The sequence below is a fragment of the Magallana gigas genome, chromosome 3 (assembly GCF_963853765.1).
Source record: "Magallana gigas chromosome 3, xbMagGiga1.1, whole genome shotgun sequence".
In the NCBI taxonomy this organism is placed as follows: Eukaryota; Metazoa; Mollusca; class Bivalvia; order Ostreida; family Ostreidae; genus Magallana; species Magallana gigas.
In genome coordinates, this window is record NC_088855.1 from 1958176 (window position 1) to 1981194 (window position 23019).

Genomic DNA, 23019 nt, shown 5'->3' on the forward strand with positions numbered 1-23019 from the left:
TATAGCAACAATTAACATGCTTACATGTAGTAGCGATCCCCCTTTAGGATTAATTTTTGATCCGCGCCTGACTTACTAATAGCATCAATAGTGAAACAGACTATAATATTTTTGCAGAATGCTTTTTGAAAATAGCTCGACATACTAAGTTTTTATACAAAACAGACACTCATTCTTTTTTTTTTAAAGCATGAAAGTGCACACCAAAAACCTTAAACATGGCTGTGATTTTTTTAAAGCAACCCAATGTTTATTCTTTCAATAACTTGTAGAGTTGTGGAACACGAACGATAACTGTGATCTGAATATCATCATTTAGTTTAAATAGCCTGTAGATGATGAAATAAGACATCTATCGTACTAGATTTTCATGTTTTAACATAAATCTAGTAGGATGTAATATGAAAAATGACCAGTACTTACGTATTTTGAGAATATTATCCGAACACTTATACTTCCTCTCAAATTTCACAGAAACTGAACAAATCTCGACGAAGTCTTGTGATCTTTCATTCAAGCACCTCTTGATTCATTACATTTTTAGCAAAGAAAAAGGAAACATTCCGAACACATTCGAAGGGGTTTATACGGTGAAAGGAACAAAACAAATGATTGCTCACACGTAAAAAATAATGTCAAAGATGAATTGACATGAGTCCTTTTTCCCATTCATAAGTTAAAAAATTGGACTATTGGGTAAAAAACAACATGATCACTATATACGGAAAGGTCATTGGTTTTCTTATCAATTAAGAAATTACTGCAGAAATTGTCAAATGTAAATTGAGCGCTTGCTTTTCCATCCAAGTTTATAAGCTCTATTTAGAACAGATACTTAATTCTTTATTGATATATTTTTTATATGAATCCGTGAAACAGTGTGTTAAAAATGAATATCCTTGAATAATTCTTGTGTATGTGCAAAGAGTAGTATGAAATGTGTTTTCGATCATTTATAGATAAAAGCAATAATGTAAAACAATTAAACCATATAAGGACAACAAAACTTTTGTACAATTATATTTATCTCGTTGCAATTTCCAAATTCTTTTTGCATTAGTTCACCTATTTTTAGTATATATGGTGTTTTTGAATGAAAAAAAATAATGAGTTGAGCTTTTAGAAAAAAAAGCAAACTACTAAGTTGTTGGACCACGAATATCAAGAACCTCGACTAAAATCAACTTTATGCACGTTCTATGGTCGATACAATGACTTTTTAAGAATATTTCTAGCAGAAGAATTTAAGACTAGGCAAATTTTAATGTCTCAAATTATTTCTCTTACAACAGAACTGTGTCTGGGCAAATTCAAGACAAGGAGAAAATTATACAGGGCGAACATAATCCTATTTTCAATACATTTTAACTATCAAATTGAGTATTTTCTTTTATCTTATAACAGAGGTCTTCTTACGTGTCAAACGAAGATTCCCACTGTCTTAAAATTACCGTGATCCTTCATCCAACTTAATTTGCTTTAATGTTACCCCCCCCTCCTCCTGTAAAATACCACACACACCGTGTTCAACCACTAGTAAGTTCAACCAATGGCATGCTATATTTCAATACTATTGACGCATTTATAGAATTCTTTTTCCTTCATATACATGGTCAATAAACAAAATGGGCTCTGATGAATAAAAACTAGATATAATTTTTAAAATCTGCATTTATTATCCCAAAATTTGGAGATATTTTGCTTTGCTACAAAAATAAAAGAAGCAGCCATACTACATGTATTTAGATTTTGGTCTAACTAAACGAACAATTTGTAGTTACAAATAACTACAATCTAAGGAAATTATTCAGTACTGTAAAAATACAAACCTGCCGTCACAAAACACAGCAATAGAAAAACGTCAATTTCTCTTTGAAGCATGCTTCAATTTCTGATTATGCTACTAACAACGAAGTTTCGGTTTCAATGGAAACACAAGAAAATTGGATCACCCGATCTTAAAGTGTAGTTCCAGAGTTTTACGATTGTACCCGTCTCTCAAATTTAGAACGCAATAGCTATACATAATACCCAGTCAAGCATTGAAAATGTGTTAAACAGTCGAAAAAAAACAACCCAAATTCTTTTTGGAAGTAAACAGGGAAAATATGTCATAAGACGTTTTTTCCACTGTTTACTTTTGCATTAATTCTATCATGGGTGTGGGTTTTATTAATGTCGACAATTTTACAGGTCAAGGTAAAATAAAGGTCGTTTTATTCTCAGTTATTAACTTGTGTGCGTGAAAAAACATTGGAAGATAACATCATATACACTACAACTTGATTATAATCAAGATACCAGAATCCAAATTCACTTTATCTGAACGAAAAATATTTTTTCTTTGATTATTTCTATGAGAGAGAGAGAGAGAGAATAAGAAAAAGGAAGGAAAGAAAGGAAAAGAAGAAGAAAGAAATAGAAGTATTGTAGCTCCTGACCTAGCCTCGTTTTAAATGGAAACAGTTACAAACTAGGCACGTAACATTGGCGGGTAGGGGAGCAGCCCCTGTCCCCCTTTTTTGCTCAGCAAATATTTTTACATACAAAAAATTGAATTAACATGTAGCCCATCCCCCCTTCTATGGGAGCATGTAAAATATTGAATTCAAAATCAGGAAAGAAAAATTGAAGTTAAAGGTACTATAACCCCCCTCCTTCCCCTTTGCTACGGAATATGATTTCCTGGATTTTGAAAAATAACCGTTTTCCTTCATTGTTAAGTTTTAAAATATTTTTGTTATTGGTTCAGATAATTTTCTTATAAATCAATCGACTTTTTCTTCCTAACGTAAAAACGTATTTATTTAACATATATGATAACATGAACGATTTATAATATTCGCATTATTTTCATATATTGCTTGAGTGATTTCTCTTTTCTTTTCGAAAGTAATGTTTTAAACCATCTTCGGAGTTAAAAACATGTTGACTAGAAAGATGAATCAACCAAAAAAATACTTATCATCAAATTTTTATTCAATGGTTGCGATGATTTTTCTTACGTGTCGGTTTTTACCTTTGTCTGCACGCATTATTACATCAATACTCTTAACGGTCTAATCATGATTGCATTGTGTAAAAAATATCAAAATATAATGGTTTAAATATATATACTTGGGTTTCCAACAATTCAACACTATACAGCGCCTCTAATGACTATCTCTGTACGATTATGAAACTTAATAATTTAAAGCTCAGACAAGGCATCGAAAAATGCCTATACTAAATGAAAGTTTAGTTGTTATTATAGTGCATTGTAAATGTTCCATATAAAGTTGATCTTCTCTTTGTCTTTGAGTATCTCGTGTTTAGATTTCAAAATTGTGCTGCCAGCAGTGCATACTTGGTTTTAAACAAATGCTAGAAAACATTGACAGAGAGTCGCAATTGTGCATATGCCTAATAGTTGATTATTATTATAATAAATGAAAAATAGTTGATTATTATTATGATTATATGCTTAATAGTTGATTATTGTAATGATTATATGCGTATTAGTGGATTATTATTATAATTTTATGATTAATAATTGATTAATATTATAATTATATGATTAATAGTTGATTATTATTATATGACTAATAGTTGATTATTATTATAATTATATGATGAATAGTTGATTATTATTATTATAATAGTATGTTTAATAGTTGATTATTATCATAATAATATTTTTGATAGTTTATTATCATAATTATAGGATTAAAAGTTGATTATTATTATTATTATAATTATATGCTTAATAATTGATTATTATTATTATCATTATTATAACTATATGATTTTTTAAAATTTAAATACAACTTTCACAAAAAAAGAACAGATAAGTGATATAAGACATACATGTATAAACTTATAATACATTTGGTCGATACATTTCTCCAATATAATATGATAATACAGATGTATATACACAAGTGTACATTATCAGCACTATAATTTTATTATTGTCATGAAAGTTGTTATTTTGGGGGGTATATAATGGTGCGAGGGGATGAGGAAGGAGTAGAAATTGGGTGTTTTGTCCATAAGTTTTTTAAAGGGGCATGGTCTCGATTTTGGTCAAATTTTATTTTTCTGTTTTTATTATTTGCAATGCTTTAGGAATGCATTTCTAATAATCAAATGAAATTTGGGTGCAAGGTGTTGAGTTTTAAGCAAGATACAGGGCTTACAATTCTTCGTCATGTAAACAAGGCTCGTGCCCTGTTTTTGTTTACATAAGTTCAATATACCATTAAAAATCTTTTTAAAGCTGTTTTGTCTATCTAATTATTCATTTAAAGCATAAATAAACAGTTCCTAACGATGAACACATTCATTTCAGGTCTAAAACTGGAATTTTCACTTCAACATTCAAAATGTAAACAAACGCTTTGTTTACAAAGCGGCGAATTGTAAGCTCTGTAACTCGCTTATAACTCATCAAATGACACTCAGATTTTGGTTGCCTATTAAAAATGCCTTACTGAAGCATTGTTAACATTAAAATTGAAAAAAAAATTGACGAAAATCGTGATCATGCCCCTTTAAAGGAAAATTCACCGATTCAATTCACCCATGGAGAGCAGGGAAAAATAGAAAAAAAATAAAGTTAAAGCAGGGGGTAGAAGGAAGGTACAAAAATAGAAGCAGATGAAAGCAATTATCTATGATTCTAGCTTTTGGAAGAAGTTTGACCAATAGTTATTATATTCTTGGTATTTGCAGTTTTTTTTAGAAGAATATATTTTTCAACATAGAGTATAATTACATAATTAATAGTTGCTTCTTATTATTATAGTGATATGATTAATAGTTGATTATTATTATAATTATATGATTAATGGTTGATTATTATCAAAATTATATGATTAATAGTTGATTTGTAAAATAATTTTCACTAATGAATTTTAAGTGTACATGTAAAGTTCTTATCGTGAATTTTCCGTGAAGTCATGAAGTTGCGGTTAGCGCGGTGGCATTCCACTCGGCCTTCTACTAAAATGCTACCCAACTTTCACAGAACGTATCTTGTATTTAATTTGTATTGTAAAATGTAAATTGTAAGGTAAAAGTTCTTAAAATCCATATGGTGAATTCAGCGGAAAACTCAGTTCGTTACACTCGCTCAAGTTTACGCTGAATACAAACTCCAAAACGAAACAAAAGTTCAACAAGTAGTATTTAAATTGGACAATATAACGGTACATGGTATTCCAATGAAACCGAGTTTCGGAGTTCCCAAATAACAACCTATTAACGTGCGGAGAATATAGCACGGACAGTCCGATATAATTCTGTACACAAAATCGACACTAACGTGCGGATGATTCCTGCACGGACAGCTCAATATAATTCAGTACTAACGTGGGGAAATCAAACACAGCTAGCCCAAAACCATACATTCCACAATCGTGTGGGGTTCCAGCACAGTTAGCCCAACATAACACTCTTTGCCAACGTGCGGGGTTCCAGTACAGTTAGCCCAACTGTACTCCCCCAGATTTTAAACCATTCTCACTAAAAAAAATTGAAAGGCATTGCTATTTTTTCTATAACAAAGAGATAGTAGTGACATGCTAGAAAAACAAATTTTTCGCACTTGTTATTGATAAGTTTAGAAGTCTTGGATCTTACACTTTTAATGTAACATAATCATTATACCCATATTATATGTGTGATACGTTACCCTTATAATTGTCTGTTTTAAATAGGCTAACAATCATACAAAGAAAAAAAAATACTCGTCTATAGGATCAATTAATGAAACATCTTTCACCTTTGCACAATTAGCAAGTCTTAAGTTCTTGGTTTTGAGCCAATGCTAGAAACCATTGAACAGATATAGATTCAAAATTGTGTATATGCTTAACAGTTGTTGTTTGAAATGTAATCATTATAATCACTATTGAATGCAAGATTCTTTTCCTTTTCATACAGTATAGCAATTTTGAAGTGGTTACTCTGTATTCGTGACGGGAAATTACTCTAAACTTAGCCGTCGATGTCACTTGATAAACTATAGTCTGTCCCATGTTATTGCTTCCATCTTTTTGATGATATTTAATAAAAATACATAATATCATGCCTGTGAAAGAAATCCAGTTGAAATTGATAAAAGGGAATATATGAATATATATATATATATATATATATATATATATATATATATATATATATATATATATATATATATATATATATATATATATATATATATATATAATCCAAAATGAATAAAGTTAATCCACACAAGTATTAAATAATGATATATATATATATATATATATATATATATATATATATATATATATATATATATATATATATATATATATATATATATTCACTCATAAAAGTTCTGAGGAAGAAAAACAAATTTCTTTCGGGGATTTATTTATAATGGAAAATGTTTACATCTTTTATCCATTCGGAAGTATTCGGGATACCTCGCACTAATTTTCAACTTTATTATCCGGGCCTATTGATGGCTGATGCAATGCAAAATCCCGTAGACTTTCTTTTTTGGGATATTTATTAAATGAAGTGAACATGAAAAAATTATCAAGGGTTCAAATTTGTCTGTTTTATGTGTATAATGATATCTGAAAACCGTTTAGACAGAGCTTTCCTCAGTAAAAAGATATACCACTTAGAATAACTAATTCTTGCAATCCATGAGCGCTGCCATATTGTTAAAATCATTACCTCCCTGCTGGGTTATCTCTAAGCATCTAAGAGAGGGCAGCACTGATACTGCCGTCAGTGAGACACATTGCATTTTTACACACGTTTAGTAACAGATAAAATGCCATCATCAAAATGTGAATTGAAACTTGAAAGGAATGTAAAGAGTTGTCATTTTAAACACTGTTTATGGAGGAAGATTTCGGATCTCAGAATGATGCATTCCCACCAGCAGTTAATGTGACATGTAACTAGAATGGAATGTCCGTGGATCAGTCTTATTGTGACCTATTTTTTCTTGCACTCGGGAATTTCTTGTTTATGAGTTTGAATATTATGTGTGCTACATAAATGAGCACACAAGGTGCATTGCACAGCATCCTGACTTTTAAAAAGTGTCTTAGTCCTGTTATTCTTCTGACAGCATAAACAGAACCGGCGTACATATCATCAAGATCTTATGTATAAAAAAAAACAAATCAGAAAAATTTCCAGGGCATTTAAATAAAAAGGAACGGTAAGAAACCCCACAAAGAAAATGAAATTACAATTTTATATTAATTTAAATTGAAATCTAAAAACAACATTTTATTAATGTAAACACTGACTGTCACATCTCCGTACAAACATCTGGAATGTGATGGTCTTGTATTTCACAAATTAAGTTATCTATTCATTTTTGTACAAATCATAAATAGTTATCTGAGCTTCATTTATAGAAATGTACTAAATCATTGTCTTCTCATGACAGTACACAAAATTTTTCTTCACATCAAGGCATATTTTTTCTTCGTAACTTTTATCAACTCTGTACATAAACACTGGCCTAGTTCCAACATTGACCCAGTCACCAGCAGCAATGTGGCTTATCTACGTCAAAATTTTTCTTCACATCAAGGCATATTTTTTCTTCGTAACTTTTATCAACTCTGTACATAAACACTGGCCTAGTTCCAACATTGACCCAGTCACCAGCAGCAATGTGGCTTATCTACGTCAGAGAACAGATGCATGCTGGGGAATAATGGATTACCTCCATAAACCTTTCACTGAGAGTGTTAAATTGATAATATCTCTTGATAGAAATAAACAAAAAGGTAACAGACTTCATTTTTAAGTTTCAAAAGGCTTTTAAAATTTATTAAGCAACAATTATTTTTTTCATGTTCACTTCCTTTAAAACCTGAAGCGGAAGAGGGGACGTTTCAAAACAGATAATCTGGACATTTTTTATACTAGTGGATCAACGTAATTTGAGCGCAAAGGTATTTATTATTATCGAAATATCAAGCAAAAAGTGGTGGAAGCAAAAACTCGGGATAGAGTAAAGTATTTATTTTTATGAAGAAGCCATTACACTCCTTGCATGATATGAAATATTTTTCATCAATGATAGATTTACATCATTGAAGTGGATCAATTTCAGCATTGCTATTTACAGCGTGAATGTAACCTTTATGAGTAAAAATAAATATGCATTTTCACCGCATTTAAAATTGACGAAAATTATAGCATGGATAATGTTACGGATTGTTTTTAAAACTAGTTAATTTATCAAAATCTGATTATAATCTTTTGGGCGAGTTCCAAAAAAAAAAAAAAAAAAGAAAAAAAAGAAAAAAGAAACACTTTGTCGACGAATATTAATATATTATTCTGGATATATTCTAACAAATACAAGTGGTAAAAGTTTGAGTTTGATACAATGTTAAAGTCACATTCAACTCTACCATCTTAACTTCTATCAATGAAAATCAAAAGTGAGTGATTATCTATCAAACTTCTACAGAAGTGTACTGCTGCAGTTAAGGTAAATTATAAATAAATCGTACAAGATACTCAGTTGTCCGTACGAGGTACAAAGTCTTTATAACGAGTAAATATGTGGTATGTGCGAGATGATATGTCAAACATACGAGCAAGTAAGTCATACGTACGAGAAAATAAGTCGTCTGAACGAGATAAATTAGTAGAACATTAAAAGTTTACCTTGATTCTGTAAGTTTTGAATCTTGATCATTCTTATCATCTGGGGCCACTTTAAGGTTCGGTCAGCAGTTCCTTGAAAAGGATTTCGCTTTGCGTGGGGATAAGCTCCTTTACCTTGTAAAATATTTAGTAGACTGATCAAAATCATCGTTTTTACGACTTATCCCATTCCGTTTTTACTAAATTATTATCTCATATGTACGGCATATTATTTCGTACCTACGATATATAATCTCGTAAATACGATACATTACATGTAATATTTCCAATATTTCGACTTAGTATCTTATCATGAAGACTAATCATCTTGTACGTACGACATATTAATATGCTATATAAATTTCGGGAAAAAACCCCGATAAAATGATTTTCAAAAAAGAAGTTGTTAGAAATAAGTTTGATCTGTTGATCAAACTTTTGACTGATACTTAAGGTCAGACGACACGTTCCTCGAGTATCTTTTTTGTATCACCTCGCAATAAAGAGTTCGAATAAAAATATCCGGTTTTTCACCGAAATGGGTTTCCAAAATTATTTTGGCAAGAAAGCTTATCAAAGTAGAATAGTAAACTAATACCGAATTCCTGGAAAAGATTATATATAACTAAGGAATGTGTCGTCTGACCTTAATATTGATTTGTGGTTCATGAAACTACGATCAATTCAACAAACTATAACGAAAAAGGTCTTTGCAGTGAAGAGGGACTGAACGATTTACAGACAGCAATAAAAACTATAGCCATATCCGGGGCACTAAATAAGGAAAGATTTTACTCTTATTTGCTCTAAAGTTCATTAGTCAGGCTACTCGTGTTAAACGGTCGAAAAATACTCAAATTCTTACTGGAAGTAAACAAAGAAAATATTTCATAAAACCTGTTTCTCCGCTGTTGCTTATTGCATTAATTCTATCATGGATACGGGTTTTAAAAATGGGGCATGGTAAACCAAAGGTCATTTTATTCTCAGCAATTAATTCATAACAAATATACTTAAATTCAACAAGAAATTTCAAATTTGAAATTTGATTAAAATATTCTGAGTATATTCACAAATAATTTGTCTCAATATCTTGAAAATATATACAAACATGTAATTGTACTTTTTGTAGAAATGGCAATTGGATAGAAAATACCGATGCTATTGTATAATAGCACAATTTTTAAAATGATTCAATATTCAATCACAAAAACAATTAATCTAAAAATGAAAGTGTGTAAATACGTCTATGGTCGTTGAAAATTGTTACTTTCCTTGCAAGCTATTGATCAATGATTCGCGGTTTGAACAATTCAAAATCTACATTATGCAAATACCCCTGCTGTAAATAATGGCATTTCTAGAAAAGTTGGTTATTGAAAAGCATTTTGAACCCTGGTTTGACATTTTAAAAAAAAATAACTTACTGTTTTTGCTCCATACAAATTAACATTAAAATACATTAATAAAACAAGTTATTATACATTTTTATACACATGTATACTTCATTCACACACAAGTAAATGTACATAGCTACTAATGTTTTATTATAAAACTTAGGCAACTATAGAGAATCATGTAGAGAAAAACACAGGTGCAATTGGTAGCAAATGTCTTGGTTTTGTCACCTTGAAAAAAGAAATTATTTCAAGCCTTTGTAAAATACAAAGTTCTTTTAAAATTGAACTAATGGCTCTTAAAACACAAGGTTTAATATTACTCATATAGTATCAGTACCCTCTAATCATTTTTATGTTTTAGTTAAATAGTTTCGAGACTCTAAATTAAAAGAAAATATTTTAATGGTTTTTCATCCTCCTTGATCCAGCAAGCTTGATATTTGACCTATAACTTTTCCATCCGAATTTTCTTGAGTTCATGTTTTTTTAATCTAATTTGTCTAAATCAACGGAAGCATCTGATCTTAGATCCTCGATTACATAAAGAAATGGTTTTTCTTTTGTTTTTTTATGTTTAAACAATAATTTTTTTTTCAATTTGCGAAAGAGCATGGTCTTTGTTTTCTACTAGGTTTCATTGGAATGCACAGTGGTTTAGAAAATTTGTCGAACAGTGAAATATTTTTAAATAGACCGACACAAAGACATACAAGAAGATAGATGATTCAAACAAGACTAATGAAAAATGACAATAACAATCTCAAAAATCCATAATACGAAATATAAATTCAAAACAGAGCAACACGGATCTCTAAAAAGATAGAGGTGGGATCAGGTGCCTAGGAGGAGTAAGCATTCCCTGCCGACCGGCCGCACCCGTCTTGTGCTCATTGTCAGGATCATGAAAAACGAAGGAAACCGTAGTCAGTCCGGTGCATAAATAATGGTCAAAGTCGTATGAAAAACGTCAGTCAGCATATGTCTTGATGAAACATTGTACTTGCTGACAAGGTCGTTGTATCGACCACAGAACTTAGTAGTTTGCTTCGTTTAATTAATTGTTCATATGTTGAGCATGCTTTCGCAAATAAGCTGAGAGACATAAACCACATAAGCAGGTGATGATGGAGCGGGAAATTGACGATGGAAAAATTCAAATTTTCACGTTTATCATATAGTTTTGTTGTAAGGTTACCATTAACGTCTTATTCTAGTTAAGTATCCAAATATAAAACATATGTTTCAGAATCTGTGGTATCGTTTATGTCAAGCTCACTGGGATATACTGAGATAAGATAAGACTGAAAGTAACAGTTGTTAATAGATAAAATATTGACAGAGCTAATTTGAGCTTACAATTAAACCAAGGAAAAATGATGTGTGATGTAAAATAACGAAATATGAAAATTGATCCTTCAGTAATATGTCATAAATACGAGGCAGATCATGATAAGGCGCCCAAGAACAACGTATAATAAAGACAGTTCGTCGCAAAGCAATGCTCAATAAGATTCAATCTCACATCCTTCTTTTCAATAAGACGTCTTTTTCTACTTTGTCCTGCACATTTAAGGATGCCATTGAATCATCAGTGGTAATTAACTAGAAATGAGCTCGTTGCAAGCAACGACTAGGTCTTCCGTCGCAGCTGCGTCATACTTGTGACGTAATACAAAACTGATACCAGAGGTGTTTTCAGCAGAGAGAAATCGTTAGCAAGCGTTCGCCAAAATTTGTGTTGTGAGTTTGGGAAATTTGGGCAACACTCGCGGGCGCTCGGTCTGTTGAATACGCCTCTGGCCATGATACAATATAAGATGTAATATAATAAGCCATTGGTAAAAAAAACCCATATACTTTCGATATACGTAAGAGTTTGTTTCATGATTATTTGATTTCTTTGTAAAAAAAACCCACAAAAAAAACAATTGCTCTCGAGTCATATACATTAAAGTTAATCAATATACTGTATAACATTGGTGTTATTGTATTCCTAATAATGCATAAAGCCTAAATAGGCTAATACATGTATATTTAGTCTTAGATTGGATTTAAATATCTTGGGCAAAGGACTCTTGGCCTTTAGGGTTTAACTAGGCTTTTTTTAATCAACTGTTCGGGAATTGCCTGGAACTTATTCATAAAATTTGTACAGTTTTTGTTTGCATATCTTTCTTGTAAACTCTTCATTGATGCATTCTCAGAAATGTAATTTATTCTGTTCATCACATTAATCTTTGATATGTAAACATATTGGTATTATTTTGATTATTTGTAAGGCAGCATCACTTGATTGGATCTAAATCACAGTTCAATGTTATGTGTTTTCCCTATAAATCTATAGCATAGATATCTGTTTTCTAACTTCTGGACCCCCTCTTGTGCAAATTTTGCGTCTTTACCAAGGCGATTGATAAAAAGAACATGTCTACTAAATGCACTATATGTTATAAGGTATTAGAGATCTTTCAAAGTTAGTTGTCTTTAGTTTAATTCTCCTCATGTTGTTTATATGCATTTGTAGTTCATTTTAAGAAACTTATTTAATCATCATAAGTGTCTAAATAAAAGACAATCACATGGACGACGACTATATTTACGCAGTCGGTATGCCCCGAATAAAATCAAAAGACATCACATTTAAAGCGCATTTTTTTTATCAACAGCGGCAATGAATCTCTTAAAAAATACAGTTATTTGCGGAGATACAAAACATTATTACAGGGGTTTTTTTTGAGGATTAATTTTATTTTCCAGGGAGGACCGATGTTTTTTTATTTGGTTATTTCAATCATTTTCATTTTAATTAATCGTTTTTAGAATTGTTGGAATAAGTCAACTTTCGATAAGTCAATTTTCTTTTTTGCGTAAGACACATCTTATTGCATATGAAACGTTTTAACAGAATATGTGCAGCACATTGCATGTATTTATTAACAAACTGGTAATAGCAAACAATGAATATGTAGTACAGTAATAATAGCATTGTACAATGTACAATTTAACACATCGATTTAATTACAACAATTGTCAAATAGTATATCAATCAACATGTATCTTGAAAGCATGATGCAAGGACTGTTGCAGAGTGCACAAAATAGCTGGATAAATTTACATATTGATGGGTTTTTTTTCAATAGTATTTTTGATATATTTTGCTCGTAATTGCTGGTAGCGTGGACATATTAAGACAAAGTGATATTATCCTCAATTTCGGATCTACAAAATTCACATATTCTGTTATTTTGCAAAGTATTTCTATGGCGTCCACTTTCGTGGATAAATTATGTGATGACATTCTGAATTTACTGGCTTGTTTTTTAAATACCAGGTATGGGTTAGACCAAAGATTATTGTAGTTAAAAATGGTAAATAATGTTTCTATATAATATACATCTGGATCGCGGGTATAATATAATTATACGAGGGTTGTCCCAAAATAGCGTAGACAAGTGGCGTTATTCAGTTAATCGAAGCCAAAGGAAGATGAAATTTGTGCCACATAGGGTTCAAGAAATTTGCATTCAAATAATGTTTAGAAATTGAATATTGTTTGAGATTAAATTAGTGAAATGAAAGCATGTTAGATCAGAAATTCGACATGCGGCGCAATGTCAAAAACAAAAAGTTAAAATCAATATAATGAATTGAAAATTGGGCGGAAAAGTACTTTTCGAATGAAAAAATTCAAATAAAACATACACTGATATTTGATAATAATTCTTTCATTTACTCAGAAAATGTTTTGGCTATAACAAAACTTTTAAATATTTTATAGCGCGTTTTGTGACAAGTTGAAAAGTTAACTGGTAATAAAATGACGTTGTCAGCGTTTGAGGCGGCGCAGCAGTAACTGATACAATATTGTAAAGACCATGAAATAAATCCCAAGCGGCTTTGGAAGTAAATGAAATTAACAAAATCGATGAGAAATGCGTTTTGTGAATAAGTAGATAAACATCATTGAAAATATTTGAACAAGTATGATGACAATAAGTGGAAAAAAGAAACCCCGAACGATATCAATGGACGTCAAAATGTTGAACGACACATTTCGGTAAGACGGACGTTAGACAACAAGTAATACAGGGCGAGTTTGGAGCCGACAGATCGTTTGTACTTAGAAAATATTAAAAAAACAAAACAAAACTAGAAATATATATTGAATGTGCACGCAGAGTACATGTTCAAAGATAATATTTTTTCTAAAACATTTTCTGAAATAAAACGCAAATGTTATCGTGAACGATGTGGAGGGTTTAGCAACAACGTAAAACTGGAAATTTTCGACGTCGCACATTGCGCCGCCTGACAAAACTTGTTGTTACTAATTATTCATTTTCTCGAGAAATAAATAAAGTACAGATTTAAACTTTTCAGCATTGTTTGCTAAAGTGTCATTGAAGAAAACACAGAAGTCTAATGAAATTGCAGTGAACAGATTATAAATTATGTGTCCTGTCTACATTATTTTGGGACAACCCTCGTATATGATATACTAATTATAAAAAATAGACTTAAAAACAATAATTATATATTTATCTATATTGAAAGCTATTTATGAAGTATTTGATCTAAATACAGGTTTGGAAACGTACAACACCACATCTAGTTTATTCATTGCTTAATTTCAGATGCTCCTCGTCTGTTTTTCAAGAACAAAAGTACTCCAGTAGTCACTCCTACCGCTACAGCTATTACAAGGACAATGACCAAGGTCGTGATAATAACCGTAGAACTTGGTTCATCATCAAGGGGCATGGTATCCTCTGCAAAAATACAACAGAGAAAATGCGGTTTATCAAGTAATATAAGTACGATGTATATGGTATTCTCTGGAGAAATTCAAGTAATACTTGCAGTATCTTCTTGGAAAATACAAAAACAAATTAATACCACTACTACCTAGCAATGATTTTTATACAAAAATATGACAGACACAGTAAGTTTATCTCTAGTTATATAAGTACGATGTAGTTGAAATATATTCAGAATTAGAATACGAAACAAATCTTCACCTACCTTTTTGTATAAAAATTTCTATATATCATTAGAGCTATTCATTTCAGTTCCGTCCAGCTTAATTACAATTTTTAATAAACTACTGTATTATTAGAGTACAAGTTCTCTCAGTAATTCAGCAAAATGGCCTCAATATATAATTGTTCGTGAGGGTTACAATTAATCACACATCCAAAGATATATGCCATTGATACACATAAGTTATAACATCCAGTGTTTTATTGCTTAAACGATTCAATTTCCATGGATAACTATTTTAACATTGTATACTAAGTATTCATAAAAATCAGTTAATCAAACAACATCATAAAGTATTTTTGCTGTAATAAGAATCTACTGCACTCTGAAACAAATAAAAATCAAATTAAAACTGTCTGATTACTTGTTTGAAAACTTTTAGTAACGAAAATGTTTAATCTTTTCCAAAACCCTCCCCCAATAGTGTAAAATTGCTAAACCTTTTTACTTTTGATGAAAAACATAAAAATATAATAACCATTATTGTATATTTGATGTAATAATAATTATCTGCAGTTAGGAATGTTATTATACTAAAAGTGTTTTGAATAGAGACCAATGTATTCTTGCACGATGAGAAACTGTCCGAATATGCCCGCACTACGGTATATTGTATGTATGAGAAATTAATGCAAGGTTGAGGATGCAATGCTTCTAAATATGTAGAATGGACAACAAATCAAAACATTCTCTAGACATAATTTGCGTAAATAAACACTGGCAAGGGAGACTTAACTCTTTCCGATTTATTTTTTTCGATTTGAACGAATGAAGTAACCTTACAATTCAAACGTATATCCAATATATTGCATCATAATTACAACTAATAAAAGTTATCCACTATCTCCATTGTCTTTATTGCTCATTACATTTAAAAAAAGAATAAAACACATTAGAATGAGATTACCAGGCACTTTAAAAAGAACTATTCATAACACAACATCATCGGAATCTCACATGACTAGTATTTGTCAATCTTAAAACATTACTGAATTCGGGTCAAGTGTTATATGCATGCATCATCAGATGAGTAATATATGATCGTGTACCTGCGAATAATCTGGAAATCTTGAAATTGATAAAAGCAAGTTTAAGACATACACATAAATGTTACAAGACTCGCCAAGATATGAAATTATGTTATAAAATACCGTGTAACCCGAAGAAATTCTCAGAGTGTCGATCCTTTACCAACCAAGTTCATATCCCGGTGAACTTTTTAACATTGCTATTTATTACCTTTACAGGGATGTATTTACGTTTTCGAAAGGTAATAAGGTATGAACGTAACTGTGTTTCCATGTTAATTACAATGGAACTGTCAAACCAATAACGGATGCGATGACCAAAATATGTCTTCTTGACCAGTTCAAAAGTTTACATGGAAATTCAAATTTTGCTTTTCTATTGGGTTCATTAAGGGAAACATAGTTGTAAACGTGAATAATTACCTCCGATTTTTAAAAGTTGTTCAAGACATGTTCCTGCAGCATTACAGCATGAATAGTTGCCTGAAGCACTGTCATTACACACCCTCACCAATTTAGAACCATTCACTACCTCGGTTTGATTACCAGGCATCTAAAATATACGATTATGAAAACTATTACATTGTAAATTATTTTATCTTAAAATTCAATCCAGAAATGTTAACTTAATCTAAGATTAAATAATATTTTCCTGAAACCTGTGAATAATGATTTGATGTACCTGCTTTAACACACGCGCGCGTGCACACATACATTTGTATGTAAATGTATGTTGCGTTAGTCTAGATATAGGTGTATTATGGCATTGTTTTGTTGTTTACAGTAAAAAATGTGTTATGTGGTCCATGCTAGTATGAAGGTACATGTAGCTAGCAATAGATTAAAAACATCCCGTCAATATTTAACGAATATTATTTAAGAATAAAATGATTTCTTTGGTGCTTCATTTTAATACGAAGGTAACTAGTAACAAATACGGATTTGCTTGGTATGTAATTTTTCTGCGATGCTAACTACATTCGGGTGCCAATGATGAGTTCAGAAAATGGTAAATAGCCACCGTAACATCGTTTTTGTCGGTAAGAGAAATTTTGAAAAGGACAAAAAGCATATTTTCATAGATAACTACAACTAGCTCGTCCGATGATTCTCTAACTTTTTATCTGCTTTTGCCGATCCTTTTTTTTTTAGTTATTTCCCATTGATAAACAATTATCGTCTGCAAAACGATATGGCACCGAACCGGAGTAAACGTATGGGAAGGCGGAAACAAGTCGTCATTAAGATGTCAGATGTTCGATTTTACCTGTATACAACTGGAAAGAATGTCGAAACCAATGACAAAAGCTGTAAAGTTTTAAAATACAGAAGACCGGAATAAGGCTAACATAGTAACTCGAAATAAAAGTTGTTGAGAAAAGGCACCGTGACATAATGAGTCCCATTTTAGAGTCCCAAGAAATAACAGAAAAAATGCTTATAAGAATTGGCAAGCTTGATTTACAGCAAAACCAGGGTGTAATGTGTTCAATAAAAACGTATTGAGACTGCTTCTCACCAGACATTGTCACTTTACAAATCGCCGATATTTTGTTTTAAAAAGATAACAACAATTCTATGCCCAATTTAACAGAGCAGGAAAATAGTAACAACACATGTTTGGCATACATAATATCCAAAGGTTAATATTCTTAAAAACATAGGAAAAATATTAATTATACAGGTTAAAGGGTCCAAAATGAAATCCGACTTTTTCGTGACCTAATAAGAGCTGTTGTTGACATTTCGAGAATTCTTTTATTTTAAATTAGAAGCCTGCACATCGTTAACGGATAATTTTTTTAAAAAATTCATACCCAAGGATATAATACAAAGAACCAAATATGGCTGCTTAGTAATTTTTACTTTCTTGTTAGAAATAGCTGGTCCAAACAATTCAGATGATTAAGAGACCTAAGTAAACGTCGGCCATTTTGCGAACTCAACTACTGTACCTTCATAGTCTGTATGAAGCACAAAGGATATCATTTTAATGTTTATAATTACAACTACTTTTGAATCATTTCGCCAACTATCCAGGAATTAAACCATAACCGTAAATCGTAACATACTGTCAAATATCTGTATATGTGAAGGTTGCATTGATACATATTTAAGGTCAGTCAATGAAAGTCCGCTGAGATTGTTCTCTCAATATAGCTTTAGTTTCCATCAGTCAAGAAATATTCCCCGTAAATAAGCATCGTTAATTTAAGACTTCAATAAACGATTATTCACAGCTATTTGAGTTATTTGTACAAGGTAAACAATGCATATATAAGGTTTTTTCTTAATTAAAAGAATGCGTATTATCTAATAGTGAGAGCTGGGTCATGCTATAGTTTTAGTAATTATCTGTCTTTGTCTAACATGCAAGATTTACAATCAATTTTTGAGAAAAATAGAGGGAAAAATACAATGGGGTTGTAAATATTTCTTTAATGAAAAATAAAATAATTTATAGCATGTTATAGCTATTGTATTTATGTTTAATTTGTTGGGACTCATTTTTAGTCACATAGCACAATCTCAAAAAACTTGAACCAAAACTTTTTCAGGTTACTTTAATTAAGAATAATTTCTTTTCCCAAGTTTACATAGTTGTATATACCTGGCGTTCTTTTATTAGTCTTTGGTCACCATATGAATGTTCTAAAACATATATTATGCTAGGATGTTTTGCATTGTGAAACAAAACAAAGTTAAGCACTTTCGGTCTAGATCTAGAAACGAATATATTTATCTACTTTTCTCCCATTTTAGATAATTTGAGTATAAGAAGAAATAAAACTTTGCATCCTTCTTGTTAAAAAAATTTAAGTACGGGACTTTGAATTCGAAAACACTTTGTTATAATGAGTAAGTTTGTATTACTTGCTAACACATGTATCAATGATTATTTTAAAAAAATCATTTATATTCGAAATGCATTATTTATAGTTAATTCTTTTTAAGATATCGTTTTTGCATATTTGTTGGCAATTAAAATCCCTCAATAAGGATGATATGTGCCTGTTTTGGTTTTAGTTGCATAGTTAAATGATTTTGAAGAGGAGGGGGAACTCAGGATTATGTCCTTGATCGGCAAAGGCATGAAAAGCTAGAAAAAATAGTTTTTATCATTTTCTAACAAAAAATCACTCAGGTGTATTAACATAAAAAATTAAAATTTTCAAATTTAACCCGTTATAAATGGATGATAAACACAAAAAGTAATCCTTTCAAAAAAGTTTTAACCAATTGTGTTTGATTTATTTTTGCTTTATAAAATGTGTTTTATAACAACAATCTACATTAACATTCAAATTAAATAAAGCTTCTAGTAAACGAGGCCCACAAAATGATTTACCTTCAGTACCCCATTGTCTCCTGTATAACATGTTGTTACTGCACAATTGTCCACTTCGTTGGGTTTACCAAAACACACATCTATAATAAACACAATCTATCCCGTAAGTATTTATAACGGCGCGGTTTATATGCGAGAAACAGTGTTATCATATATAAAAGATATTCACTTTTTAAAATCATATTCGAATGATTTTTGAATGTAAATTTTTAATACATTTTTTTCACCTTCTACATCTAGGTACAAAATATATTCTGTTGGTGGTCCAATGTAATTAATATAGCTGATAAATAAGGTATATTCGTTCTCGTCGAAGTCCGTCAAATTTCTAAAATACAAGTTGGTGGGTTCTATGGGGTTGTGAAATAAACGGCCATCAAGCTTTAAAAAATATCTTGTAATGTCTGTTGATTTGTTGGGTTCAAACTTAGCCCAAAGCTGGGGTGCTTCATGTGCCCGAGGCAAACACCATTCATATGATTTCACTTCTAAGCATTTCAAAATATCAGGTTTAAATTCCATATTCACATCCCCAGAAATGCATCCTTTAATGGTTTCCTGATGTTGTACGCATTCTGAAAAAATAGAAAATAAAAGAACAGCTGCAAAAAAGTTTCTAAGAATTTAATCTTAAGGAAGGGACATATATCACATCAATACAAATTATCAAAACCTGTTTATCATATAGATAATTTTGTTAGCAATCAATGTAGGTCCAAATACAATGTAGCCGTTAAATTGAATATTTTGAAAATTCTGGATGTATGTAAATTCATAAATTACAACATGACAGACACGAGGCGCGAGTGAATGACAAGCAAGTTTTTAAATACTATATACAGGAAAATAGTCGCCCTTGTTTTATTTACGCCTCTTTCGTCCTTGTTTGTTAGAGGGTGAATTTAAGACTGGGCGAATTCTATATGATATAATATTAGATATTATCTTGTTAACATGACTTCATTTGGGCGAATTCGAGACGAGGCGAAACCGTTTGCAATTGTAAAAAGGCGAAAATAACACGGGGCAAAAATAACCCTGTACACAGTATAATAATAATTTATTAAACACTCGGGACGGTTTTTTTTTAATTCCATAAATATATATTTTGTTATTCGTTCTGGAAGATCCACTTGTGTTTCTCCTATTCTCCATGTCGTTTTTGTATTAGTTCTAATATGCGTTACCGAAGTTTCACTATTACTTGTACAACAAATGGTGTTGAAATCAAGTTAATATGAAAATTTGCCTTGATCATCAATTTATGGAATATATGTGTGCGAGTTACAAATTGTACAAAAAAGCGTCATGTTTAAATGAACTGAACTCAAAATATATAATAGACATCTCAATGTTCGGTCGTACTGATCAGAAACACAAATGATTTCCAAGATAATGAGAAAGTGAAAACTACTATAATTATGCTTCCAGTTTTACCTATTGAATTAAGTTTGTATATCTTTATGTCAATATAAATAGTCCTTCGTTTCAAGTTTAGTATTCCTGATATTTGCTATTCCTATCTGGGTTTTCATCATTGAAAACAAAGTAGGAGTTTTATGTCCGCATCTCCTACTTTGAGTATGTAACTTCATTTCCTATGTACCTATTGCATAATTTGTCTAGCCTAGCTAAAAAGAATAGTAAATAACTTCTAGTGCATCGTATTTATACAGTTCTCTCCTGTTTATTCAAAGGGTTAATTAAAAATTGGTTTTTATGACAAATGACAATAATGTGAGATCCATTTGAAATATTTTGCGATAAGAATCAGTTTTTTATAATATATTTCATATACTAGTATATCACCTAATAAAAGATTATTTGCTTTGTTACAAAAATTCAATCAAAAAACCGATATTCAGATTATGGTCTTACCTTGTGTACAATGTTGCGTTAAAAATCCTAAGAAATTTATTCAATTATGAAAAAATACAAACCCAATGTCACGAAAATGAGCGCAAGAAAAACGTCTTTGTTTCTTAACAGCATGTTTTAGTTTCTGACTTTGCTACCAACCATCAAGTTTCGGTTTCAGTGGGAGAAAACCGGATTGCCGCACCCAGTAAAACGCGACGATTGACGTTCGACGTTTCACGAATTTTTTCGAAGGTATTTGAACGCCATAGCTGTATAAGCTTTTCAAAAAATATTTAAATGAATACAAATTTGACGCCAGTCTTTTCTTCCACTACTCTTTTTTTAAAGGGGCATGGTCACGATTTTGTTCAAATTTATTTTTTCTATTTTTAGTGTTTACAATGCATTAGAAATGCACTTTCTAATAATCAACCGAAATTTGAGTGTCAGTCAAAGATATATAAGCATGATATAGAGCTCACAATTCTTGAACTTGTAAACAAGTCCCGTGTCTTTTGTTTGTTAATTTTGGTTCAATATAACAGTAAAATATGTTTTTAAAGCAGATTTCTCTCTGTTCTAATCCATTATATTATTTAATACTGTAAAAATACAAACCTGCCGTCACAAAACACAGCAATAGAAAAACGTCAATCTCTCTTTGAAGCATGCTTCAATTTTTGTTATGCTACCAACAACGTAGTTTTGGTTTCAATGGAAACGAAAGAAAATTGGATCACCCGATCTTAAAGTGTAGTTCCGTTTTACGATTGTATCCGTCAAATTTAGAACGCAATAGCTGTACATTATACCCAGTCAAGCATTGAAAATGTGTTACACGGTCAAAAAAAGAAAACCAAATTCTTTTTTGTAGTAAACAGGGAAAATATTTCATAAGACTTTTTTTTCACTGATGACTTTTGCATTAATTCTATCATGGGTGTGGGTTTTAATAATGTCGACAATTTTACAGGGCAATGTAAAATAAAGGTCGTTTTATTCTCAGTTATTAACTCAAAACCAATATATTTGATACAACGATAAATTTTCATCTGAAATGCAATTATTATTGAGATACGTTTGATTATTACTGTGCAAGTCGATGTTAAAATTGAATGAGAATTCTGAGTTTATTCATAAATGATTTGTCGCACTATGTTGATAAACATACACATTAATAATATTGTACTTTTTGTAAAAATGGCAATTTGATCAAAAGCACAGATGTTATAGTACTACAGCACAATTATAAATAATTTAATAATCAATCACCAGATTATCCATTTAAACGTTGAATGTTTATTTTGGGATGTCGTCGGTCCTATGACAGACCAAGTAGTGCAGACAAATTGAAAACCGTGCGGTATGATTATTTGTCTGCACCGCTTGGTGTGTCATAGGACCGACGACATCCAAAAATAAGCATTCAATGCTTATATATATATATTTTCATACTGATGTCTTTTTATATGAAATATTGTGTATCGCCGCTAAATAGCCATTATTTGCACTCTTAGTCAGGGATATGAAACATACACGGAACAGTCATATATAAAACATGATATTCAATTAGCTTCAACGACAGAAAATATACGCAGCTATGTTTAGGCTGTCCGAAGCTAAATATATATCAAAAAATGATACTATTTTAATTATCGAAAAATACTTTAACCGAGCGAGTTTCTTAAAACTTTTATTACAT

At 30.9% G+C, this 23019-nt stretch overlaps 3 protein-coding genes across 6 annotated transcripts in view; all 3 read right to left on the bottom strand.

Moving 5' to 3' along the window:
- Window positions 1-23019, bottom strand: part of LOC105338195 (uncharacterized) — a 410054-nt gene that overhangs the window by 91095 nt on the left and 295940 nt on the right. The gene's annotated exons all lie outside the window — the stretch shown is intronic.
- LOC117692686 (uncharacterized) overlaps window positions 1-23019 on the bottom strand; it is a 55601-nt gene that overhangs the window by 16271 nt on the left and 16311 nt on the right. Inside the window, exon 1 of one of the 2 annotated variants that reach the window (XM_066078022.1) lies at window positions 1830-2024. The exons of the other annotated variant lie outside the window; for it this stretch is intronic. Within the exon in view, the coding sequence (XP_065934094.1) occupies window positions 1830-1881 (52 nt within the window). The 5' untranslated portion in view covers window positions 1882-2024. Of the gene's footprint in view, window positions 1-1829; window positions 2025-23019 lie in introns of those variants that run through there. 2 annotated transcript variants of the gene reach the window in all.
- On the bottom strand, window positions 12995-22080 carry LOC136273510 (uncharacterized). The gene is made up of 5 exons (XM_066078039.1): window positions 21936-22080; window positions 19685-20032; window positions 19458-19537; window positions 16532-16661; window positions 12995-14809 (listed from the first exon to the last, which is right to left on the bottom strand). Exons 1-5 carry the CDS (start codon window positions 21985-21987, stop codon window positions 14658-14660), a joined length of 762 nt encoding a protein of 253 aa, XP_065934111.1. The 5' UTR covers window positions 21988-22080; the 3' UTR covers window positions 12995-14657.

Bases quoted from the DNA above. Each gene is read 5' to 3' on its own strand.
- LOC136273510 (XM_066078039.1), bottom strand. From the start codon at position 21,987: ATGCTTCAAAGAGAGATTGACGTTTTTCTATTGCTGTGTTTTGTGACG. The intron at 20,033-21,935 runs GTTTGTATTTTT...CTATTTTTTCAG, and splicing joins GCTGTGTTTTGTGACGGCAG to AATGCGTACAACATCAGGAA. The intron at 16,662-19,457 runs GTAAATCATTTT...CGTATATTTTAG, and splicing joins GAGACAATGGGGTACTGAAG to ATGCCTGGTAATCAAACCGA.